Below are 26335 nucleotides of genomic sequence, written 5' to 3' on the forward strand. Positions count from 1 at the left end.
CGTGGAGCAGCCTTCTCGTTCTCACTCAGACGGGAAGAACAACACGCAGTGCACTCTTCACAGGTGGGTCTGAAGGACACCGGATCGCAGTCCGTTCCAACGGCCCACAAAACAGCCGCCAAGCGGTGTCGGGCCGGGCGGGGCCCGGAGCCGGCAGGGTCGAGAGCCGGCGGGGTCGAGAGCCGGCGGGGCCCGGAGCCGGCGGGGCCCGGAGCCGGCGGGGCCCGGAGCCGGCGGGGTCGAGAGCCGGCGGGGCCCGGAGCCGGCGGGGTCGAGAGCCGGCGGGGTCGAGAGCCGGCGGGGCCCGGAGCCGGCGGGGCCCGGAGCCGGCGGGGTCGAGAGCCGGCGGGGTCGAGAGCCGGCGGGGCCCGGAGCCGGCGGGGTCGAGAGCCGGCGGGGCCCGGAGCCGGCGGGGTCGAGAGCCGGCGGGGTCGAGAGCCGGCGGATCCCGGAGCCGGCGGGGCCCGGAGCCCGGGGTCCTCCCCGCCCCGCCTGCGCGGCACTTGCTTCACGGGCTCCACCCCATCGCTTCCTGTCACTCCTGTCACAGCACTGGTTTTGTTGTCCTGGAGCAGCACCCGTCAGGCACCCGTCAGACGCCCGTCCCCTTTAGGCCCCGCGCCCTCCCGCGCCGCCCCGCGCCCTCCGGCGCCCTCAGTTTACAGAGGACCCTTCCGAAGCCGTCACACCTTCGACCCCTTCCTCACATCCCGCCTCCACCGGAGGACTAGGACCCGCGTGAGCGCTCCACCAGTGCGCGGATAGCGGCGGGGCAGGGGGGCGGGGCAGGGGGCGGGGCAGGGGCGGGCTGACGGGGGAGAGTCCAGTGCCTGGTTGAGAAGGGCCAGAGGGGCGGGCCTTCGGGATGGGGCGAGTGCCCGGATAGGGGCGGGCCTACGGGGCGAGTGCGCTGATAGGGGCGAGCCAGAGGGGCGGGCCTTCGGGTTGGGGCGAGTGCCCGGATGGGGGCGGGCCTACGGGCCGAGTGCTCCGCTCGAGGCGAGCCAGAGGGGCGGGCCTATTCGGGGATGTGCTTGCGGGTAGGGGCGGACCGAAGGGGCGTACCCACCGGGGGACACGTGCCCAGACAGGGACGGGTCTGGGGTAGCGAGTGCTCTGATAGGGTCTGGCTTATGCGGGAGATAAATGCGGGGACAGGGGCGGCTCCAAGGGGCGGGCCTATGGGGCAAGGGCGGGACTTGGTGAGGCCAAGGCGCTGACAGCGACAGGCCCAAGGGGAAACAGATGCACGGATGGGGTAGGCCTCGGGGCGGGGGGGCGACAGCTGTGCGGACAGCGGCCTGCCCACGGAGGGGGCAAGCTCGCGGACAGCGAAGGACTCTAGAGGGAGGAACAAGCGCACGGTCAGCGGCAGGCCGAAGGGGCGCGGCTACTGGGTGGGGGCAACTGCGCAGAGAGTGGTGGTAGTGCCGCCGCCGCCGCCGCCGCCGCCGCCGCCGCCGCCGCCGCCGCCGTCGTCGTAGCCCCTTTAAACAGCCTCCCCCCACGGCGCACGCGCAGTCCGTCCGTTGGGTGCGCAGGCGCAGAGGCGGTGGCGGATGTTTACCGGGACTGAGGTCCGAGCGGTGGTGTCGGGGCGGCGGACGCGAGGGACGCGCCCGTGAGGGACGCGCCCTTGGAGCTGCCCGTCGCGGCCCAAGTCCGGCCCAAGTCGGTGGGCTGCAGAGCGCGGAGGTAGAGCTGCAGTCGCGGCCGCCCCTCGGCCCCTTCCCTCGGCAGGCCGGTGCCCCTCCGGTCCCGCGAGCGCCCGGGGCGCCTCCGGAGGGGTCCCGGCCGCGCCCGTCTCCCCAGCTCCCTTCCCCGGCGGCTCCCTTCCCCGGCGGCCCCCCGGCGTCTGCCCCGCCAGTGTTCTCACCCCAGAGCCCTCGCTGAGCCCGCGCCCCGGTCCCGGCGGCCCCCCACCCCCGCCGCGGCCTCCCCGCCCGCGCCCCTCCCGGCCCGCGGCGGCCCCCACGCCGGGGTTTGCTCTTCTGGACCCGCAGCCGGCCGGTCTCCACGGAAAAAGAGGTGCCGGCACCTGGCTCTCGTGGTCCCGGAGTCGGGGGCGCTTCCTTTGTGTGGACCCCTGCCTTGCGTTAGGCGCCCGACCCCGAGCCCGGCGCTTGGGTTAGTTGTTTGAGTGTTTGTCCCGGACTCCATCCCGGGTTCTTTGTAGATTGTCGTTCTGGAATGAGTAAGGCTGGGTTCCTGTGAAGACTCACGACTGGCTGTGCTTAGGGGAGTAGAGCGGGGCCTTCAGGAGGTGGTGGAATTGGGATTTTCCCTGGCCTTTCCTAAGAGATCTGGTTTGGAGCCCCCCCACCCCACCCACCTTTTTTTTTTTTTCCTTCCAATCCCAGTTGTTAGCTTTTCTGTGTGTTTAGTAGGAATTGTCTCCATTCAGCTTGTATCACTGGTCAGGGTATTTGGCCAGAAATAGAGACCAGGCCTATACCTGTGGTGACCTTGTTAACCCTTATAAGAATTTTGGTCTTGAAGATGAGAAGCCTCAAACTTTTTGTCTCTCTCTCCCCCCCCCCCTCCCTCTCCTTCCCTCCCTCCCTCTCCCTCTCCCTCTGAGACATCAAGATTGGATAGTGATCCTCCTGTGCACTCTGCCAACCTAGAATAGACCAGAATTGGTACCCCATCCCCCAAACTTTGCTTGGTGTTTATACAACCACATTGAAACCCCATTTGTTCATGGTGAAGCTGCCCATGCTGCCGTGGCTCAGCATCTCTTCTTTCTGTGCCCTGCAGTTGTGTTGGACTATGCAGGTTATTGTGAAGAGCAGAGTGTAATCAAGGGCCACATCCTAAGGGTGCTACTTCACTGCTGCTTTGAGAAATTGAATTTATCTGGATGAGAGAGTCCGGGCCAGTGAGAAAATGTGGTTTGGTGAGGCTGGTGGTTCTGGGTGTTTTTGATAGCATGGTGACTGATCTCACATTCATGTCATCAGCAAGCAGTAATATTTTTATATGACTCTGTGTTAGATTGCCAGCTAATAGTGCATATCATATTCTACATGTTTGCTTACATTCCAACAGTGACAACAGGGCTACCTGGATCGTCAAAAGATTAACAATATGTTACATATAAAGAATATTGATGAGACGCGAGGACTGTGGTTTGAAGCCAGGCAGGGTAGGAAAGTCCATGAAACTCTTACCTCCAATGGACCAACACAGAGTCTGAAGTGAGGCTGTGGCTCAAGTGGTAGAGTGCTAGCCATGAGCAAAAAAGCTCAGGGGCAACAGCCAAGTCCTGAACTCAAGACCCAGGACTGGCAAACACATGCATGTGCGTGAGTGTATACATGTGCTCATGATGTGTGTGCGCGCACACACACACACACACACACACACAATGATACCTTGAGAATTTTTAAAAGCTATAATGACACACATAAGACACAGCCTTTTGCCATACCATTTTCAGTTTTGATTCCAGCTCTTCTTCACACTGACTGAGCAAATTAACTGCCTAGCATTAATTCATTGCACATTTTGAGGTTTAAATTAGATTTTGGCTGGCAGGTAGAACTTGTAACTATTTTTACTAAAAAACTGTCCATTTGATATGGGATATGCTTTCAAAGTGAGGAAAATGGGAATAAATGGTAGCTATTAGTTAAAAATGAAACATACCCAATGAATAGTTTGTATTATCTTCTAAAGATTTTTAAATTGAGGCATTGAGATAGCACGACAAGATTATATACAGGTTTCAGGAGTTATAATAGGTGGCTTTCTTGATCAGAACCCAGTAGGGTATGTGATGTTAAGTTCTTTCCTAAAATAGGTCATGAAACATCAAAACACGACTGTACTTCGAACCAGTGACCCAAATCTTAAGATGACTGTGCTAGGCTAGCAATCTAGCCCCAGAACTAAGTGGCTTCTCTAAGATTAAATCTAACCTCATTAGCACACAGTTCCATCTCTTGAAGAGCCAAAACCAGGTTCTGTCATTTAACAAGGGCTTTAGAACAGCTTAAAAGGAAGATGAAAATGTAATAATCAAACCATGATTTTAAAATTCTAATACCAAGTTTTCATATGTTGTTCCTGAGGATTGAGATTCTACCATAAAGTGGAAGATAATTTGTGTCAAAACATGCCTGCACACTTTTTGTTTCTGGTTTTTATACGAAGCAAAAGAATCACACAGGTGGTGGTTTGTTCTTCCCTAGGCTGCTTCTACCACTGTGGCCACTGTGGCTATCCTCACTCTGTTGCCAGATTCTGAGGACAGTGAAGGAGAGAGAGCCTAGTGTAACCATAACAGTAACATTGTAATATGTTGTCATTAGATCTTAATTGAGAAGGTATGTTAGCCTTCCTGTAGACTAGTGATCTTTCCCCCAACAGTTTACCATGTTGTTGTCATTGTCATCATTATCATCATCATCTTTTTTTTTTGAAATTTAACTTTATTGTCAGGGTGATGTATAGAGGAGTTACAGTTATATCTCATTGGAGATTGTTACCCCCTCCCATGTTTTTTTCTCATTTTCCCTCCCCCCCATGTTATTAGAGTTCATTTCCAATATATTGTCTTCTGTGTCTCACTGTTATGTTGGTGTCTCACTGTTATATTGGTTCACCTTTTGTCCTTTGTCTCACCATTTTGTTGTTCCCCTTCCCAAATTCAAATAAACATATATACAATATGCCAGGTATCAAAATTAGATTCAGTGTCAACAGGGAAACTATAGGGGGGAAACATAAGAAAAAATAAATAACTTTACATAGTACATTATGAACAACAACCAGAAAGAAAAAAACTCTTGTTTCCATGTCCTAGAGTTATTTTTGCTTGTCATCTTGTGCGAAGTAAAGCCATTCTTTTAAAAAAGTTATTAAGGGCCAGGAGTTTGGCCTAGTGGTTAAAGTGCTTGCCTAGCATGCTTGAAGACCCAGGTTTGATTCCTTGGTACCACATATATAGAAAAAACCGGAAGTGGTGCTGAGACTCAAGTGGTAGAGCTCTAGCCTTGAGAAAGTCCAAGGCCAGTGCTCAGGCCCTGACCTCAAGCCCAGGACTGGCAAAAAAAAAATGTTATTAAGGCTTAGTATAAAATTAAGAAGAATGTTTTTACAGTTTCAGTGTAAGAACTCTCTAGGCAAAAGAGCATTTTCTAGGGCACTAAAATAAAACCACATTGTGTTGTAGTAGTGGTGGTGCATGTTTCTCCTTAAAGGTAGTTTGGAAGATGGTAAGAAATGTGCTTTTGAAAAAGCCTGGTGTCTTCTCTTCTTTCCCCCTTAAGGCTTATCTCATGTTGTTACTGTATCTGACTTTGGTACCTAGTATATAAGGGAAGGTAAGGGAAAAACAAGATGAGTGGGAGGGGGTTGGGAGAGGAGAAGTGGGAGAAAAACATGGGAAGGGGTAGTAGTGTTCAAGAAGTAATGTGCCCAGTACCAGATGAATGTAACTGTAACTCCTCTGTATATCCTCCCAACAATTAAATAAAATTAAAAATCAAATAATATCCATAGACAAAAAAGAAAAAGCTAAACTGTAGCTGTAAAACTTATTTAATGTTTGTTATAATAAGATTTTGCCACAATGTGGTCTATTTGCTGAGTTTTTATTGATGACATTTTTGCCTAATATTTGAATATCAAAGTATCCAAAATCAATGGATTGGATGGCTTGCTGGACTTGGGTAAGAAATTTGTGTATGTGTTTGGGTGTAGAGTTCCAATTAAACTTAGGACACCAATTTAATTTGAAATGCAAATAGAAGACAAATACAGTTTTAGTATTTGTTGGCTTGAATTTCTAACGGGATATATGTATATTTGACTCTGGGTACTGCCCAGGGTTCTACCACTTGAGCCACAGTACCACTTCTGGCTTTTTTTTTGAGGGGGGGTAATTTGTTGGAGATAAGAGTCTTATGGACTTTCTTACCTAGACTGGCTTTGAACTATGATCCTCAGATCTCAGCTTCCTGAGTAGCTAGGATTATAGGTATGAACCACCAGTGCCTAGCTAGACTGATATTTTGTTCTTCTAAACTGCATCTTTGGAAGGTGGGGTAGTTGTTGACAGATGATATTCCATCTATATTAGTTTTAGAATTCAGAACTTAAAATTGGTTTATCTTTAGAGCTTTTACTGTTATGCTCTTACTCATAACTGAAATAATGTTTTAAATTTTAATTATAGTCTTGCCTGAGTGTAATCTTGAACATGGGTGGTGCTGTGAGTGCTGGTGAGGACAACGATGAGCTGATTGATAACTTGAAAGAAGCACAGTATATCCGGACGGATCTGGTAGAGCAGGCTTTTCGTGCTATTGATCGTGCAGATTATTATCTGGAAGAGTTTAAAGAAAATGCATACAAAGATTTGGCGTGGAAACATGGAAACATTCATCTCTCAGCTCCATGCATCTACTCGGAGGTGATGGAAGCTCTTGATCTGCAGCCTGGGCTCTCATTTCTGAACCTGGGCAGTGGTACTGGCTACCTCAGCTCTATGGTGGGTCTAATTCTAGGTGAGTATGAAAGGAGAGTTTGAACGTCAGTGCATGAAATATCTCCTTGGACAGAAAATACAGTTAGCTGGTTGCATGTTCTAGAAGAGACAGTGACCTGCAGTTTGCCTAAGGCATAGTCATTGGGTTGTGAGTAGTTGTATTACATGCATTTGTGAGCCCTGACTTTCAGATAGTGGGTGCTTCCCTTGCTTTCTGTCTTTTCCAGTCTAGAGTTGTTGCAATCTGTTATGGCCATATAGGACCAGCAGAGGTATGTAAACCTCTCTCCCTCTCTCTCCCTCTCTCTCCCTCTCTCCCTCTCTCCCTTTCTCTCCCTCTCTCTCCCTCTCTCTCCCTCTCTCTCCCTCTCTCTCCCTCTCTCCCCTATCTCCCTCTCTCTCCCTCTCTCTCCCTCTCCCTCTCTCTCTCTCCCTCTCTTGCTTTCTTGCCCTCTCTCCCTCTCTCCCTCTCTCCCTCTCTCCCTCTCTCCCTCTCTCCCTCTCTCCCTCTCTCCCTCCCTCCCTCCCTCCCTCTCTCTCTCTCTCTCTCTCTCTCTCTCTCTCTCTCTCTCTCTCTCTCTCTCTCTCTCTCTCTCTCTCTTTCTCTCTCTCTCTGTCTCTCTCTCTCTCTTGCCAGTCCTGGGCTTGAACTCAGGGCCTGAACACTGTCCTTGGGCTTTCTCAATGCAAGAGCTCTGCCAGTTGAGCCACAGCACCACTTCTGGCTTTTTTATGTATGTGGTACCGAGGAATCAAACTTAGGTCTTCGTGCATGCTAGGCAAGCACTCCATCACTAGGCCAAACTCCCCACCTCAAAATGTGTAAATCTTGACCTTATATGATGTCTTTTTTAAATCTAAGCAACATTGTCCCTTCATGCCTTCTCTCCACTGGAGGTTATTAAAGCCCTTTGGTAGTTGAATTTCTTCCAAGCACTTTCTGTTTGTTATTTTGATTTAATACTAAAAGAGTGATACTTAAGTATTTTCAAATGAATTTCAGAAATGGACTGGATTGCATTTGTTATCTTATTTGCAATTATGTAGGCTATTTTCCATAATAAATACATTGTGAGAATGGATGTAATAATAGCAATATCAGATAAATGAGGATTCATTGATTTTTTTTACTTGGTGTTAAATGCTATAGTGGGGAAGTGAAATCTGCTTTTATTTTTAGTGAGGTGTGAAATGGGCTTGCAGAGGAGTGAGAGAAGCCCTTTGGAAGAGGAGTCAGATGGGGCTGGATGGGAGACCTTGAATGAGTTTTGTGACTTGTTTGCCATTAGTATCTTTTGGTATTGGAATCTGTAGGAGTTACTGATGGATTGGATATGGTTGTAAATAAATATAAAGAAATGTCCAAAATGCAGGGCACCAGTGACTCACACCTGTTATCCCAACTACTTAGGAGATATGAGGATTGCAACTTAAAACCAGCCTGAGCAGGAAAGTCCATGAAAACAAAAGGCAAAAAGTGGAGCTGTGGCTTAAGTAGTAGAGTGCCATTCCTGAGCAAAAAAGCTGAGGAATGGTACCTAGTACCAACACGTGTGCACCCACACATATGCACCCACACATACATGTCTGCACATGCGCGCTCTCTCTCTCTCTCTCTCTCTCTCTCTCACACACACACACACACACACACACACACACACACACACACACACACACACACACACACACACACACACACACACACACACACACACACACACACACACACACACACACACACACACACATACATACACACACACATCCAAAGGGTTCTGTGTGCCAGATTATACTCATGGATTTCCAGCCACTCAGGAGCTGAGGTGGGAGAATCCTTTGAACCCACTAGTTTGATACCAGTTTAGCCTGGGCAATATAGAGCCTATCTCAAAACAAAATGAAGCCAGGTGTGGTTGGCTTCTGCTTGTAATACTAGCTAATCAAGAGGTTAAGATCTACAGATTGTGGTAGAAGACAGCATGGGCAGAAAAGTGTGAGAGATTCTATCTCCAGTTAACTAGAAAAAAAGCTATCTAGGAAGTGAGTCTCAAATGATAGAGCTTTACCTGTGAGTGAAAAATCCAAGTGAGAGCCCAAAGCCCTGAATTCCAGCCCTGGTATAGGCTCGACAAAACCAAACATAACAATGATATTAATGAGAATGTTCATGGTGACTTTAAGTAACTTCAAGTAACTTCAGTATGAAATTCTGAGTGTTGAGTTTTCATTTTTATGGCTTGTGTGTCATATGAGGAATCCATTGGAATTCTTCTCTTATTGTAGTTACAATAATGACGTCAGGTAATCCTAACAGTCATGATTAATTTTTGTAGATATAAAAGGAAGATTTTGGTTTCATTTGAGGTTTGTGTCCTTCAATTTTTGGTGAAATTTTGAGACTGGTTACTTGACCTAGGGTATAACTTGCTATCTTTAAGTTTTTCATTTTGTATGCTGGTTTTTTTTCTAAGAAAAGGTACTTTTTTGTCTTAATTTATCTTTGATTTTGACTGTTGTGGTTGCCATGCTTTGAAAAGAAAGTAGTGGCTAGATTATTTAGAATTTCTGTTGATCATATTTGAGAAGCTGGAAGAGGCTTAGTAAAAGGACATTATTTTTTATGGGGTGGGAGGAGGAATAGATAATAAAACTGACAAGATTAGAAATTCTGATGAATAGAACCAACATACCTAGGAAAAATTGGAGTGTCCTGTTGTACTTGACATTACAGAGGTGATAAGGAAAGGGCTTATGATTTGCTATTGCTGCGTTGCCTTTCTGAGCCCCTGCTTACTGGGAATTGTGTTAGCTGTAGGAGAGGAGAAATGTACAAGAAGGAAGCCCTATCATTTGTGTTGAGGAAGAAGGTTTGGGATGTGCTCTCATGTATGACTGTCTTGCTGGGACTGTGATTTGTGTCTAGATGGTACAGTTTATTCCACCTTGTTTCCAACTTAAAAACATCATTGCAGGGGGCCGGGATTTTGGCCTAGTGGTAGAGTGCTTGCTTAGCATGCACAGAGACCTGGGTTTGATTTCTTGGTGTACCACATATGTAGAAAAAGCCAGAAGTGGTGCTGTGGCTCAAGTGATAGAGTGCCAGCCTTGAGAAAGCCCAAGGACAGTGCTCAGGCCCCGAGTTCAAGCCCCAAGACTGGCAAAAACAAGCAAGCAAGCAAGCAAACAAACAAAAAAACCCATCATTGCAGAATGAAAACTTGATTGGCCTCCAAGGGCCTGTACAGGTGAGATCTAAATTCTCTTCTAACACAGAGATCTGCTCTAAACCTGTCTTTACCAAGTCTCTATCCCATGTCAGTTCTATCTCTGTGCTCTTATTTGGGATTATTTCCTTTTTCCTAGAGCTTTCTTCCTTTGGTCTTATGAATGATGGACTGGGAGTGGTGATTCATGAGATAACATGCCTAAGAGAGAGAGGTGTACACCTGGGAGAGGGGCTGGCTTCAGTGCATGTTGTTGTTATGCCCTAGTACAGTCCCACTCCCTGTTTTCTAGCATCTGTGATATTGCTGTTTGCTGGTAAGAAATAGGGACCATGTTTTATACCTGTTATTATAAGTAACTAGTTATTGATTTTTAAAAAATATTGTTATTGCTCACACTATAACCCTAGCTACTCAGAAGACAGATCTGAGGATCATGGTTCAAAGCTAGCCTGGGCAGGAAAGTCCAGGAGACTCTGGCTGAAGTTAACCATCAAAACCAGCCGGAAGCTGGTCTAGCAAAAAGACAAAAACAAAAGCCTGGCATGGTAGCTCACGCCTGTAATCCTAGCTGAGATCTGAGGATCAAGGTTCAAAGTCTGCCTGGGCAATAAAGTCCATGAGATTCTGATCTCAGTTAAACACCAGAAAACCAGAAGTGGCTCTGTGGCTCAAGGGGTAGGGCAGTAGCCCTGAGCTGAAGAGCGCAAAAGCAATGCACAGGCCAAGAGTTCAAGTCCCATAACCGACCAAAAGAAAAAAAAAAAGCCGGGTGCTGGTTGCTCACACCTATAATCCTAGCTATTCAGGAGACTGAGATCTGAGGATTGCAGTTCAGAGCCAGCCCATGCACAAAAGACTGTGTGATTCTTAACTCCAAAATAACTACCAGAAAACTGGAAGTGGCACTGTGGCTCAAGAAGTAGAACACTAGCCTTGGGCTGAAGAGCTCAGAAACAGTGCTCAGGCCCCAGAGTTCAAGCTTCATGATGACAAAAAAAAAATGCAAACAAAAAAGCCTTCCTACCTCAATCTCTTGAGTGCTGGTCTGTAGGCCCAGTAGATGTTTGACAGTGAGGGGAGGTGTTAATGAAAATAAGAAGGATAGGGCTCAGGGAGGAAGAGAACCACAGGGTGATGTTATTGGTTTCTGGCACATTACTCTGGTAATGTAATGAGGATTTAAGTCAGCAAGTTGGAAGAAGGTTTTGGAATTCAGAATAATTTTGGACTTGCTGTTGTAACTAGTGAACATAGAACTTCTCATGGAGATTTTGTCTTGATGACATTTTAACAGTGGTGCTATTGTAAATATGTGTTTCTTTTTTATCAGTTATACACCGAACTCTTGGCTGTTTTTTCTTTTTCATAAAATGATTCTTTAAACATTTAATAGCATAGAGACCCAGTGAGTCTCTATGATTTAGATCTTGAATATGATGGGTGCTGTAAAAACAATAAAGAACCGTGTTATAAGCAGGAATTGAAAGAATTCACATGAGTGGTTTAGATGTGCTAACATTTCATGGCCCTCAAGTTTCTGCCAAATCAGTTGAATAGTTAATGAAACAGTAAAACTAAACAAATGAGCAAGAGTTCTAAAAGTTTTGTTATTCTCAAAACTTTCAGGTCCTTTTGGTGTAAACCATGGGGTGGAGCTTCATTCAGATGTGATAGAATATGCAAAGCAGAAACTGGACTTCTTCATCAGAACAAGTGACAGCTTTGACAAGTACGATCAGATGCTGGCCATTGGGTCAGAGGGTGTTAAATGTAATGTATAACAAACCTGTAAAAGGAGCAGCTTATTACTGTTCATATGCCTATCAACTTGGCTAAACTGTGGTCAGTGATCATACGTTATATGTGTGCTTTTACTAAGTTTTAAAAATATTCTGTGGTTTTAAGGTGTTGCCATTTTAAAATAAGGGGGTTGAAATTTTTAGAGCACAAATTGTTTTTTCTTCCTCTCATTTGTTGGATAATAGATCTTGAATATGATTAATGCCATAAAACAGTAAAGAATAGCTAGAGATTTAACTTTGGATCATGCTTATAGCACTCACTTTCATTCTGTTTTGTTTGAAATTTATAGGGTTCTATTTATGTAATGTATAAATGTGGCTTTAGCCCCTAGCTCTGGAAACTATTAGATTGTTCTGGGATTTTGAACATTTGCTGGATGAACTTATTGCAACAATGCATTTAGTTACAGATATATTTTTCCTTCCAGGTTCGACTTCTGTGAACCTTCCTTTGTTCCTGGCAATTGCCTGGAAATTTCTCCAGATTGTTGTCAGTATGATCGAGTGTACTGTGGGGCTGGTGTACAGAAAGAACATGAAGAGTACATGAAGAATCTTCTCAAAGTTGGAGGGATCCTTGTCATGCCCTTGGAAGAGAAGGTCAGATTCTCTTTATAACTGACATTTCTCACTTTCTATCAAGATCTGTTCCAGGCAGTTTTACTCTTGCAACACCCACTGCCCCTTTATGTATCACAAGAAAGAGACAGGGAATGAGTAGATGCTTGCCTGGGTCACAGACACTAGGTGAGGAGAAAACCTGGCACAAGTGTTTGTGTTTCCTTCACCTTCATTCTAACTCCTGTTCCCTTCCTTACCACACCCCTCCCCCTTCTTTTTCCATTCGTCCTTTTCTTTACTCAGCTATTCTGATTGTTGAGATAGGATCTCAGTATGTAGTTCAGCTGTGTCTAGAACTCTCTATGTAGTCCAGGCTGTCTATAAATCCATGATTCTCCTGTCCAAGGCTTTATAGTGCTGAGATTACAGGCATGTGCCACCATTCCTGGCTTATCAGAATTATTGTATGTAAATAAACCAGGATTATATATATATATACATATATATATATATATAAACAATATCAGACTTCCATCCATCCCCTCAAATTACCTGATACCATTTTCATGTAGGTACATTAAATATTATGATTGTATTACCTACCCTTACTCTATTCATTTGTCTCTGCCCATCCCCTGACCTCATCCCCTTATGACAAAACGTTTCTTAGGGTCTTGTTATTCATTGCTCAAAGTTACACCATTGGAATCCTCCCCTACATGTCCCACACTGTAATCTATTTGTTTGTATATATATGCACATTACCCTGTGTATGTGTTCATATATGTTTATAATTTACAAATAGCCACTACATATTTCAGAGAGAAATTCTACATATTCTCAGAGGGAAAATTTGTCTCTCTGAATATGACTACTTCCTCTTCCTCCTCCACCTCCACCTCCACCTCCTCCTCTTCCTCCTCCTCCTCCTCCTCCTCCTCCTACTCCTCCTCGTCCTTGTCCTCGTCCTCCTTGTCCTCCTTGTCCTCCTTGTTGTTGTCGTTCTCTTCCTCTTCCTCCTCCTTTTAAATTGAATTTTATTATCGGGGTAATGTATAGTTACATTCGTCAGGTAGTGTGTACATTACTTCTCAAACATTGATACCACTTCTCATGTTTTTGTCCCCCTTCCCCTCCCTAACCCCCTCCCAGTCATCTTGGTTTTCCCCTTCCCTTCTCTATTTTAAATAAACAAATAATGTATATATAATATATCAGGTAACAAAGTCAGATATAGTAACCCTATAAGATTAACCATAAGGGGAAAAAAGAGAAAAGAAATAACTTTATATAGTAATTTAACAAAAACAATCACAAAGATAAACCTCTTGTTCCCATATCCTAGCATTCATTTCATTTAGTCTCTGAGCCTGACTTCTTTTTTTTAAATAGATTTCATTAACACTGATTTTTTTACATCATATTTCAAATGTCAAGTTTAACAAGTATTCAAGAATGGAATCTCTATATGCAATCACTGGCACATAAATTTAAGAACAAAATTAAAATTAAGCTGAGAGTTTATATGTCATAGATGCAAATCGATCTATATAATATATCAATATGTCTACAGAATATATATCCCATCACAGATTTATACATTTATATAGTTGTTTATTTCTCCAAGTTCATGTCAGTGACCTTGAGTACCAGAGTATTGAGTTATCGCCCTTGTACTGTTTGGATCTAATATCCACATATCAAGGAGACCATGCACCTTTTGTTCCTTTGGTCTTGGCTTATCTCACTCAACATGATTTGCTCTAGTTTCATCCACTTCCCAGCAAATGTCATTATTTTATCTTGTCTGGTGACTATGTAGAATTCCATTGTATATATTTATATGTTACATTTGTAACCATTCATCTGTACTGAGGCATCTGGGTTATTTTCATCCTCTGGTTATTGTGAAAAGTGCAGAGATGAACATAGCCTGGGTTATGATGTTCAGGATAGATGCCCAGGAGTGGTATGGCTGGGTCAGAGGGAAGGTCTATTTTTAGTTTTTTCAAGAACCTCCAAACTGCCCTCCAGAGTGGTTGTACTAGTTTATATTCCCACCAGTAGTGTAGTAGGATTCCTCTTTCTCTACATTCCTACCAGCATTTATTGTCTGAGTTCAGAATATTGGCCATTCTGATTGGGGTAAGGTGGTATCTTAGGGATTTTTTTATTTGCATTTCCTTTATGACCATGTGTTATGAGCATGTTCTTATATGTTTCTTTGTGCCATTTTTACTTCTTCCTCTGATAAGTCTCTCTTTAGTCCCATTGCCCATTTAGTGATTGGTTTGTTGGGTTTGGTGGAGGAGGAATTAGTTTCTTGAGTTCCCTGTAGATATTGGATATTAAACATTTGTCTGATATATCATTGGTAAATATCTTTTCTGAGTTGTTGGCTGCCTTTCTCCTTTAGTAGCTGTATCTTTGTACAGAAACTTTATATTTTTAGATAGTTCCATCTGTCCAGTCTCTCTCCAATCTGTTGTGACCCTGGGACTCTGTTCAAGAAGTTTTTGCCTGTGCCTCTCCTATTCTGTCCTGTAGAAGTTTCAGTTTCTGGTCTGATATTGAGGTGTTTGATCCATTGTGAGTTTATGTTAGTGTATGGCGATGGGCTGGGATCAATTTTTAGTTTTCTGCATGTGGCTGCCCAGTTTTCCCTGCTGTGTTTATTCCACTGTGTATTTCTGGCTCCTTTGTTGACTATAAGTTGACTATAGGTATGTGGTTTAGTTTCTGGATCTTCTGTTCATTGATCTTCTGGGGTTTTTTTTTTATGCCAACCCCATACTGTTTTTTGTTATTATGGCTCTATAGTAGAGTTTGAAGTCAGGTATTATAATACTACCTGCATTGCTCTTTTTGCCTAAAATTGCTTTGACTATTCTAGGGCTTTTGTTGTTCTATATGAACCTTTGGATTATGCTCTCTATTTCAGTGAAGAATGTCCTTGGGATTTTAATGGGGATTGCATTGAAATTGTATATCAATTTTGGCAGTATGGCCATTTTCACAATGTTAATTCTCCGTATCCATGAGCATGGGATGTCTCCATTTCCTAGTATCCTCTCTTATTTCTTTCTTTATGAGCCTGACTTCTTAACATAATTTCCAGGTCCAATCATTTCTGTGAAAATGCCAAAATACTATTTTTCAAAATGAATAAAAATACATTTGTGTGTGTGTGTGTGTGTGTGTGTGTGTGTGTGTGTGTGTGCGTGCATGTATCTCACATTTTGGGGAGGCATCTGAGCTATTTTCATAGCTTGGCTATCATGAATAGTGTATCAGTGTATATGGTTGTGTAAGTCTCTTTCTACTATCCTGACTTGTGTTATTCTAGATAGATATCTAAGAGTGGTATTGCTGGATCATTCTCATTTTTTTCCTGAGGAATCTCGAGACTGCTTCCAAAGTGGTTGCACTAGTTTACATTGCCACCAATAGTGTAATAGGATTCCTTTCCCCCCATATTCCCACCAGCATTCTTTGTTCTTTTTCTTCTTCCTCTTCTCCTGGTTTCCTGGTGTCTTCTATGATTTCTGTCTTCAAAGTTTTTGGTGTAGAAGTGCTTCACTTCTTTGGTTAAGTTTATTCCTAGGTATGTTTCTTAAGGCTATTACAAATGGAGTTGTTTTCTGAATTTCTCTCTATATACCTGTTCATTGTAGGTATACAGAAAAGCTAATGATATTTTTGGATTGATTTTTATATCCTATTCCTTAGCCAAAGTCATTGTTCAACTCTATGAGCTTCGGGGTGGACTCTGTAGAGTTGTTAGATATAAGATCATATTTTCTTGAAATAGGGATACTTTAACTTCTTTCTTTCCTATTTGGATCACATTTATGTCTTTCTCTTCTTGCCTTATTGCTCTGGCTAGGAATTCCAGTATGATATTGAAAAACAGTGGAGAAAAAGTAGACATCTTTGTCTTGTTCTTGATTTTGGAAGAAACTATCACAGTTTTTAACCATTTAGTATGGCATTGGCTATAGGTTTTCATAAATAGCCTTTATTATGTTGAGATATGTTTCTTTTCTTTTTTTTTTTGTCAGTTCTGGGGCTTGAACTCAGGGCCTGAGCACTGTCCTTGGGCTTTCTCAAGTGTAGAGCTCTACCACGTGAGCCACAACCCTACTTCCACCTTTTACCGTGTATGTGATTCCGAGGAATCAAACCTGGGTCTTCATGCATGCTAGGCAAGCACTGTACCACTAGACCAAACTCCCGAACCTGAGGTATATTTCTTTTGTCCCTAGCTTCTCCTGAGCTTTTGTCAGATAAAATTTTGTGAATGGCTTTTTTTGCATCTATTGAGATGATAATTTGATTATCATCTTTAGTTCTGTTAATGTGTTGTACTATGTTTATTGATATATCTGTATTGAACCATCCTTAGGATGAAAACAATTGGATGATTTTTTTGATTACTTGTTGAATTAATTTATCAAGTATGAGACCTTCTTTGTTTGCTTTTGGTTTATCATTATTTAAAAATATATTCAAGAAAATATACCCCTTTATTTAAGGGTTTATAGTTTTCTCATAGATTTTGTATTTTATTGGTTTTCTAATACTGGATATTTACTGTATCTAGGAAAAAAATTCCTCCTTCCCCCACACTCCCCAGTTTCCCCCTGAAATTGGGGCTTGAATTTAGAGCCTCATATTCTCAGGTCTTCCAGTCTTTTGATCTTTAATTTTTGGTGAATGAGAAAATGTTTTAATGATGGGTGATTTATCTCCTTCTAGCTTTTATCATTTTTTTTACTGTAATAAATGGCCCTCTCAGGGCCATTATCATGAATATTCTCTCTTTTTTTTTTTTTTTTTTTTGCCAGTCCTGGGCTTGAGCTCAGGGCCTGAGCACTGTCCTTGGACTTTCTCAAGGCTAGAGCTCTACCACGTGAGCCTCAGCACCACTTCTGGCTTTTTTTATCTATGTATGTGGTACCGAGGAATCGAACCCGGGTCTTCATGCATGCTAGGCAAGCACTTTAACCACTAGGCCAAACTCCCGGCCTCGTGAATATTCTCTTATATTAAACTTTGTATTCATTTTCATCAAGTATAACCTCCATGTAGAAGCAGAAGTGCATCATTAAAGGCTACATATTTTAAAACTATATTTTCAAAGGTAATACCATCATTAGCATAATGAAGAGGGGCTAATACAATTGTTTTCTGACTGTTGAATGACCCCTGCTATTTGCCTGACTGTAGAGTATGATGTAGCTGAGACATTCCCCTTTTAGGTCTTCATTCTTAGATCATTGTTGTGAATTTGTCTTTACTTATAGAAATGATATTAGAAACCTTTGTTTTCTATATTAAATTGGACTTTTGATAGGAATCATTTTATCTCTAGATTAATTTGAGGATTGTAGACATTTTAACATAGGCTTCTCTAGAATATATGATATAGGAGTTTATAGTTTTATTTAAGGTCTCACATATTATTAAATTATTATATTTAAATATTTGATGCTTATTGTAATTATTCTTTTGTTGGTATGCAATAACGTATTTAGACTTGTCGGTATTTACTGAGTATATGGTTACTTAAGCCTTTTAAAGAATCAGTTTCAAAGGATTTGCTGGATTGGATATTTTTAGAAAAGGCCTAATACATAATCTTAGCAGTGCTATGGCCTACTTAGACTGTTTGGAGACTGGCCTAATCATACCAAACATATGGAGGCTCTGTTTTCTAAATGGATTCTCTGGTGTTAATACTTGAGTTAAAAAAAAATTGGCCAGGTACTGGTGGCTCGTGCCTGTAATCGTAGCTACTCAACAGTCTTGAGATGTGAGGATCATGGTTCAAAGCAGCCCAGGCAGGAAAGTCTATAAGACTCTTACCTCCAGTTAATCACCAAAAAACCAGAAGTGGAGCTGTGGCTCAAGTTGTAGAGTGCTAGCCTTGAGTGAAAAAGCTTCATGGGCAGTACCCAGGTCCTGAGTTCAAGCCCAAGGACTGGAGGGCACACTTGCGCGTGTACATACCCACACACAAAACATCTTTTTGATGACTTACACTGCTGTGTATTAGCTGAAAAATCACATTTTCCTATTGAGGTGCCATCAAGCATATTCTTCCTGGGAGAGTTAGGATAGTTGTTTTCAGTCAAGAAAGTTACAGTAGAACTGACGCAGTATCTGGCATGTAGGCCTTTTGCACAGTCTCACTTGTTGCAGGGGTGTCTGGATGGTTGCATTCCCAGGAATAGTGCACACATTGGCAGATTCTATGTGATTAGAATACTGTGATTTTATCTAAAGACTGTTACTTGGATTTACACCCAACCACTGACTTATTTTAGAAAACCAAAACATTGCTGTGATAGGAATTCATACTTTCTTCATTTGTTTATTTCTTCTTTTAATCCTTTAACTGGTTTGTCTATCATAAACAGAAAAAAAGGTAGGTCTAGAAGCTTGAATATCTAAGCATTTTTTTTTTTGCCAGTCCTAGGGCTTGTACTCAGGGCCTGAGCACTGTCCTTGGGCTTTCTCAAGGCTAGCATTCTGCCACTTGAGCCACAGCATCACTTCTGGCTTTTTCTATATATATGTGGTACCGAGGAATTGAACCTGGGTTCTTGTGCATGCTAGGCAAGCACTTTACCACTAGGTCAAACTCCCGGCCCCAATGCTAGGCATTTTTGCAAAAATATTTGTAGTCAGCTGTACTTCATACACCTCACATTTGTGGGGGCATGTTTTCAGACTATTTCATTTTATTATAATTATATATTTTTCTATTTTATATAGGAATAATTATACCTCAAAATAAATAATCTAATAGTGAAATCTTTTGTATATTCTCGTTGTTTTCTGTGTGACAGTTGACCAAGATAACACGCACAGGCCCTTCTGCTTGGGAAACCAAAAAGATTCTGGCTGTTTCCTTTGCTCCTCTGGTCCAGCCTTGCCACTCTGAGTCGGGAAAGTCCAAACTTGTCCAGCTACGTGAGTACATGTACCACACTTGTCTTTTAGACCTTGTAATCTCATTAAAATTAGGAAGGAAATGAAATTATAAGAAATCTTTTGATTAAAGAATGTTTACACTCGACTGAAATCTAAAAATTATACCAGGGATTTTAAGCATTTTAAAATTATCTCTTTTTCAGTCCATCTTAAGTTATACTAGTCATCTTTTAGCTCTAGAAAGAGCTGTTGCTACTCAGGTCTTCAAGAGTAGTAGACACTAAAAAGAGACCTATCCCGACTACATGAGAGACTCCACTAGGAGAATGTGATGGCATCTAAGTCACAGATGTGCTCCCAGGACACGCTTCTCTTGCTGCTGCAAGGGGAGAGAAAGAGTTGAGAACCTGTTCTCATGATCTTCTTTGTGTTGAGCTTCATTCTCTGTGCCTTGTTTACACTGTCAAGGCAGCATTCATCTTAATGTTTTATAATCTAAAAAGTTACATGGAAATGAGAATTCTGGTGATTCAAAATGCAGATATCCTGCGTACACTATAATTATTTGTGAAAAAATGGAAAAAAACCCAAAATGATCATATACAGTCCCAGCACCCAAAGATAATATATTTTGTTGAATTCCTTCTAAGTTTATTAACTTGTAAGGAATCATTTAACAAATAGAAGCACTATTCTCAGTATAAGTCATATTAAATTTGATAGCAGGCAACACTGGAGCATATTAAGGTCTTGGAATGACCGAGGAAGGTTGTTTTGCTAGAGGATGATGTTTGTTTTTGTTCTTCAGTGCAAAAAGTAATTCCCTAAAGAGAAAGTAGGGATGTGAAGAAAGCGTGAGCAGAAGCAAGGCATGCTTAAGGATATACAGTTCCCCAAGGTGGTTAGAATTGGAGTTCGTGGGTAAAACTAAATGGGCATGTAGATTGCAGTTTACCATTGAGCTGTGGAAAACTACAGATGTTTTAAAGGAAAACCCAGTACACTGGTATCCTGTATAATCTGATCCTGTATAATTTTAGTGATTAATTAGAGAGTCAATGTGTGAACTACATGTTTTGAAAATATGTACAGAGAAAGCTCTTTAAGCAAATACTGTATCTGCTTCTGTATCTGCATCTGTAGCAGAGTTAGAAGTAAAGGGTGCATCAGGGTATTTACCAGATTTTTTAAAAATTGGAAATGAATGTCTCTCTGTGAGGAGGGCTGGATAAGAACCATTTTGTAGGCTACCTTGAGATGCCTTTTTGGAGATGAAGCCTTCAAAGCCAGTGTTGGGTGATAAATTTTCATGAGTGCTAGTTAGGATACCTGAAATTAACATTCAGGTTATTTGTAGATTTTGTTTTCCTGGTCCAAATTTTCTTAGACTAGGAAAGTTGATGAAGACAATGGAATAGAGAAGCTACATGAGTAAAGTGTATAGTGAGGCCATATGCCTTATTCATGCACTGTAGGGGGTCACCTTTCAATTTGGTAGTGGGGCAGCTAGAGATAGGAGTCAGGAAGGTACTGGACTTTACTAGGGAATAGACAAAGATTGAAGCAACAATAGCCTTGATGATGAAAAGGGTTCGGGGACAAGTAGCCTTTCTGGAAGGACATGAGAGTCTTTTATAGGGAGGTTCAAGATCTGGTCAGGACTGGATAGACATCTGGGGAGTTGGTCTGTGCCACATAAAGCCACAGTGTGGATATGGAACCAAGATCCAGTTGGTATGCTGAGAGGGAATGATGATGATGAACACTGGAGCCTTAGGGAACATTGCAGGGCTGATAGAAGAGGAGGAGTCACAAAAAAGCCTCTTAGGCGAGGATGTCACTTGGAAAATCTTAGGGAGGATGGGAGAAGCCAAAGCTGTTTTCTTGTGAAGGGCCATTCCAATACCTTTTGGAAACAGCTGGATTGCAGGAATTCACTTTCCTTAAAGTGAGTAAGTTGAGTTGTTGAGGCTAGGCTAGTCAACAGCTTGTGAATGGGTGAGGGACATGGCACGGATGCTCAGTGGAGTGACAGGTCTTCTTGTAGCAGTATTGTGAGAGCCATCTTGGAGAGGAAGGTAATGCCCCTTGTCCTCAGAGACAGAGAAGCAGGAGAGGGAGGTTGGCATTAATAAAGGGGGGGAAGGTTGTTTGCTTTCTGCTGAGAGCATCAGTTATAAGCCTCTATTTTTGTTAGGTTTGTTGAAGGTTTTTTGATTTTAGTAAATGTAGACTGCATTAGAAACTTCCTATAGTGTGATTGCTATCTAAACAAATTGGGTTCTGGATGGGGGAAAGTGATGCAGATTTTCTGTTTAATGTATTTTTAAAAAAATGGCCACCAATTCCCTCCTGGTTGAGAAAAGTCTGTGTTTTGCCTATATTAGATTGAGCATTTTTCCCCCTTTTTTTTTTTAACCAGTCCTGGGGCCTGAGCTCAGGGCCTGAGCACTATCCTTGGGCTTTCTCAAGGCTAGAGCTTTACCACTTGAGCCACAGCACCACTTCTTGCTTTTTCTATGTATGTGGTACTGAGGACTTGAACCCCAGTCTTTGTGCATGCTAGGCAAGCACTCTACCACTAGGCTAAAGTCCCGATCGTAGATTGAGAATTTCAGTTGCCAATGTTCTTTCTTTTTGTTGTCATTTGAAGTATTGCATTTCTTAAAAATGGATTTTTCCTGTCTGTAATAAAAATGAGAACAGATGTTCAATTTTTAACTTGTTATGACAGTATTAAAATAGATAATTTATTGGAGATAGATATTACTATTGGATGGGTAACTATAAGGTTTTAATTCTGCTACTAAGAACTTTGTTTCCTTTTTGGAGTTAAGAATTAGAGTATCTACAGATGCCTTTTGAAAAGTAACATATAAATATAAGAGTGCTTATTAACATTTGCTTAGAATGCTTTCATACTCTTGTTAAGGGTCCGTCACTATTCCAGCAAATTAGAGTAGCATTAGAGGTTTGAATGCACAGGCTCCTTGGGACCTTCACTTAATAGGCCTTTGCCCCTCACTCTACTACAGCACCACCAGCTGTTCGAAGCCTACAAGACTTGGCCCGCATTGCCATTCGAAGCACTATCAAAAAGGTCATTTGCCAGGAAGCAGTGAGCAAAGGTGGAAATGGACTGAAGAACACACCCAGGTTTAAACGAAGGAGGGTCCGCTGCCGACGAATGGAAACCATTGTCTTTTTGGATAAGGAGGTCTTTGCTAGTCGTATTTCTAATCCCTCTGATGACACCAGCTGTGAGGACTTGGAAGAAGAGAGGCAGGAGGCAACAGAGAGGACCCTTCGTGAAGTCAAACCCGAACCTCCAGTAAACTTCCTACGCCAGAGGGTCCTAAACCTCCCGCTGCCAGATCCCCTGAAGTACTACTTACTTTATTACAGAGAAAAGTAAAGGTTTTTTTTTTTGGAAGGGGAAGTGAGGAAGAGGTAAAGTGGGTCTAATCTGCCACTTACTGCTGCTAGGTTTTTTGGTACCTGCTTCTGAAGGGGGCCACTAGTTTTATCCATGTTGTGGTTTTCCATTTCTGGCTCCTGTTGTCCTTTAAAATGAATCCAGTGGTGTGATACATTATTTAAACAAACCATCTGACAAGACACACTGCAGAGAAGAATGTTTTCCTCAAGTAGGCCATAGCTTATCCCCCTCTGCTGAATCAATCTCGTAAGCTAGAGCCTTCCTATTAAAACTGTCCCTGATGCCAGGGTCACCTTACATATCTCAAATGCAACTGAGTCTGAATGACGTTATGTGAAGCAAAGCACAAGTCTGCAGATGTGTGAAAATTTCAGGATGTGACATACTCCAGTCCAGGTGTGAATTTTATGGTATCAACCTCTTAATTACTGGCACTGAATTCCACTGAACTTTTTAAAAAAAATATTCTAGAGGGTAAAATAAATACTATTGAAAAATTCTTCCTTATTTTAATTACAGTAATTAACTTACATGAAAATCATCAATTGTAATTTTTAAAAGGAAAAAAAATGTGCTTAAGGGAGGAGTAAAAGCATCAAACTGCTAGAAGTCTTTCTGGAATTTCAAGACTTCCAAGCAGTTACCTGCCCCACACCTTTTGTTACCCTAAAAGAACCACTGTCAAATAATCTCCTGAAAAGGAAGCAAATTGTAAAAATATTTGTATAAAAAAGCTAAATTACTCTTGCCCCAGCTATAGGGATGATTAATACTCAGCCTTAACGACCATAACAGATGATTTCTAGGGTGTTGACCATGAATTCTCAGAAAGATTGCAGGAAAAAGAGAACATTATAGCCAGCCTGTGCTTTTTGACTTCAGTTTGCTATCTTTCTGTGATTGAATTAGAGTATTGATTCATAGATTTTATCTTTTATAATTCTGGAGAAAAAGATTTGTTAGTTTTGTGAATTTTCTTAAGAACAAATGTATGTATTTTAGTAGCTTCATTATATTAGAAATTTTAACTCAATGGCTTGTGAAAAATCCATTTTCTTCAGGCCTTTTGTGTCAATAGCTTTCCATGAATTTGTGGGTCTAGGGAAAGAAAACATACAGTCTTTCTAGCAGTCAGATAGCAGAATGATTTTAAGTTATGTTGCTTGTCTCAAACATTGTCTCTTTTTAAATATTTCTTTTTCTTGAGCCCAAAGAAAAGAACAGTATAAACCGTAAGTAATTACATGTAACTCCATGATGTAGGATTAAGTTCTGAGATTTTATGAATCACTTTAATCTCTAAGGGTTCAATGTCTCTTTGGTTTGGCCAGCTTAAACAGTTACTTTGTTTCCTTTTTGCTTTTTTAGCTAGCTGAATCATTTTTATCATACAATGCAGTCTGCATGCATCTTTGGGGATATATATGTATATGTGTATATACATATAGTCCCTAGATTGGTGATGTAAGCTATTTAAAGAACGTTAGTTCATACCTATTGTTACCTGCTTCTTAAAGTCAGGCTTCTGTCTCTTCAGAGAAAAATGCATGATTTAAATTTCTTTGCTAATTTTTTTTGTAGTTTGCAGATTCTTGTTGAAATTATTCTAATTGCTACGTTATATGGAGTTTTTCAGATGTAATATTAAGTGAATGATATATGTGAAATCTGTTATTAGTTGGGTTAACTAAATTTTTCCTATAATTGAATAAGGACTACATTTAAAAATGCATTTGCCTTTATGCTGGATTTAAAATAATGTAAGTATTATGGATTATAATAAATAAGACAAGTCTTCCCTTTATGTTAAACTTTTGTTAATATTTTGTAGTGTGATTTTTTTAAACAAGAGTTCAGTTAATATAGTTGTAATGTATGTGAGAAATAGGTTGGTATTTATTTTATAAATAGAAAGGAAAATAGGCTTTTCTGTGAGTGTGCACCTTGCAACCATAATTCACTGTAATACACTACTTTCTGTTTTAAATATATCACTCATAATATAGTCTATATTGTCTGCAAATTTGTAAATCATATTCTCAATAGCTGATTTTGTTGAACAGCTTATATTTTAACATGTGACTCTTGTCTTGAAAAGTAGTAAAGCCATAGATCTGTGAAAATTAAATATCAAATTTAAAAATATGAAGAATGTAATATAAGAATCAACTGTACATAAAAATACTTGTTTTTTTTTCATAAAAATACCTTTGCTAGTTTTTTTCAAGGAAAATGCTAAATATTTAAAATGGCAATTTTAATGAGCTGATACAAGTGGGTAAAAAAATAAATTCATGAACCGGGAGCATGGCCTAGTGGTAGAGTGCTCACCTAGCATGCACAAAGCCCTGGGGTTGGATTCCTCAGTACCACATACACAGAAAAAGCCAGAAGTGGTGCTGTGGCTCAAGTGGTAGAGTGTGGTAGTCTTGAGAAAAAAAGCCCAAGGAGAGTGCCCAGGCCCCGAGTTCAAGCACCAGGACTGGCCAAAAAAAAAAAAAAAAAGAATTGGTATAGTTAAGGCCTTTTATTATCATCATTGCTTCTTTGTTCTGTGTGGGATTTTAAGTTCTTGACTATATTCTTTAAAACATTTTTAAAGAAATATACCTTTGCCCTCCCTATTAACACATATGTTCTTTCACTAGTTATTTATACTGCTTAATTCTTTGGCATTCACAGTAGATAGAAACTCCAGTCTTTGTTTCTAATTAATAAATGTGAAATTGGTTATAGGCAAATTAAACAGTACTTCAAAGAATAGCTGAGTTTGTTATTTTAATATAATTTCCCCATACTTAGAGAATGTTAAAAGAATGGCACCTATCTTTAGATGTGGAAAATACTTCATTATTGGCTTCAGTTGGAATAGTTCTTATATAAATATATCAGTCTATGCTGTGAGGAAGTCTGTACTATATCCTAGAGTTGAAGATAAAAGCAGATTTTAGAATCTGGTTAAACTGGAAAAACAAAAGGAAATGGTGAACCAAGTGGATTGAAGGATCTGAACTTGAAATTTAAATAGGAAGGAGCTGAATGATATCATGGTGTGTGTGTGTATGTACGTATGTGTATGTGTGATGAACCGAAGTCAGTCTTGAGACATGAAGCCCTGTGACTAGCTTCTGTTGTCTTGAAGAATGATCTCCTAGAACACTTATTCCTTATTGCTCATTGTGAACCTATATGCCATAATTCAAAGAATTATGTACTACTGTTGTAAAAAACAAGATTTAGAATGTAACATGGTTGTAACTGTGGGCCTGTTTAGGGGGATGAGGAGAAGGAGGGAAATGGAAAGAATCATGGAGGGTGAATAATATCAAAATAAAATGTGTCTATTTGTGAAGACGGTATAAGAAAATTCACTGAAAGCTGTTGAACCGTGGGGATTGGGGGAGGTGCAGAAAAGAGACAGCAATAGAAGACTTTAATGCAATAGTTCCATGAAAGAGGATTCCCCACTGCAGCCACCACCTCCTCCTGCACAGCCCCCTCACCTGGCTCACAGCCTCCCCCCGGTATGCTGTTCTCAATACAACGACCAATGACATCCCTTTAAAGTAATCACCAGAGCATCTCAAATGGGTTCCACTGAAAGCTATGAATTGAGCCAGTGTCCTCCGGTGGGTCTTAGGCTCCAACTTTACTTCCCTCAATACCTTCTTCCTACCCCACGGCGGCCATAGGGGAGCTCTGCTTGTGATGTTCTCCACAGCCTATGCTTCCTTACCGCCTTCAAGTCTCTGCTAGATACTGTGCCCCCCGTGAGGCCCACCCAGAGCCCTTCTTACAGTGGGGCCCCACCTCCCCAACCTGAATCCTAGGGGTAGAGTTTAGGGTCAGGGTGGGGGGTTAGGAGTCAGGG

The 26335-nt window shown here is 41.8% G+C and overlaps 1 protein-coding gene across 4 annotated transcripts; it reads left to right on the forward strand.

The window, feature by feature from the left end:
• The first annotated feature begins 1212 nt into the window (after positions 1-1212).
• Positions 1213-24972, forward strand: Pcmtd2 (protein-L-isoaspartate (D-aspartate) O-methyltransferase domain containing 2). Of its 4 annotated transcripts, none has more exons than XM_090352681.1 (6): positions 1213-1258; positions 6185-6515; positions 11350-11452; positions 11954-12125; positions 18941-19064; positions 22061-24972. In XM_090352681.1, the coding sequence occupies exons 2-6, from the start codon at positions 6209-6211 to the stop codon at positions 22438-22440; spliced, it is 1086 nt and encodes a 361-aa protein (XP_090208807.1). In that variant the 5' UTR covers positions 1213-1258; positions 6185-6208; the 3' UTR covers positions 22441-24972. The 4 variants fall into 4 exon arrangements, with proteins under 4 accessions (XP_090208807.1, XP_090208809.1, XP_090208806.1 ...); XM_090352683.1 differs by lacking the exon at positions 1213-1258 and adding an exon at positions 1265-1397; XM_090352680.1 differs by lacking the exon at positions 1213-1258 and adding an exon at positions 1284-1364.
• The last annotated feature ends 1363 nt before the right edge of the window (positions 24973-26335 follow it).

This window comes from Megascapheus bottae, chromosome 18, assembly GCF_031878675.1.
Source record: "Megascapheus bottae isolate mThoBot1 chromosome 18, mThoBot2.hap1, whole genome shotgun sequence".
Taxonomy (NCBI): Eukaryota; Metazoa; Chordata; class Mammalia; order Rodentia; family Geomyidae; genus Megascapheus; species Megascapheus bottae.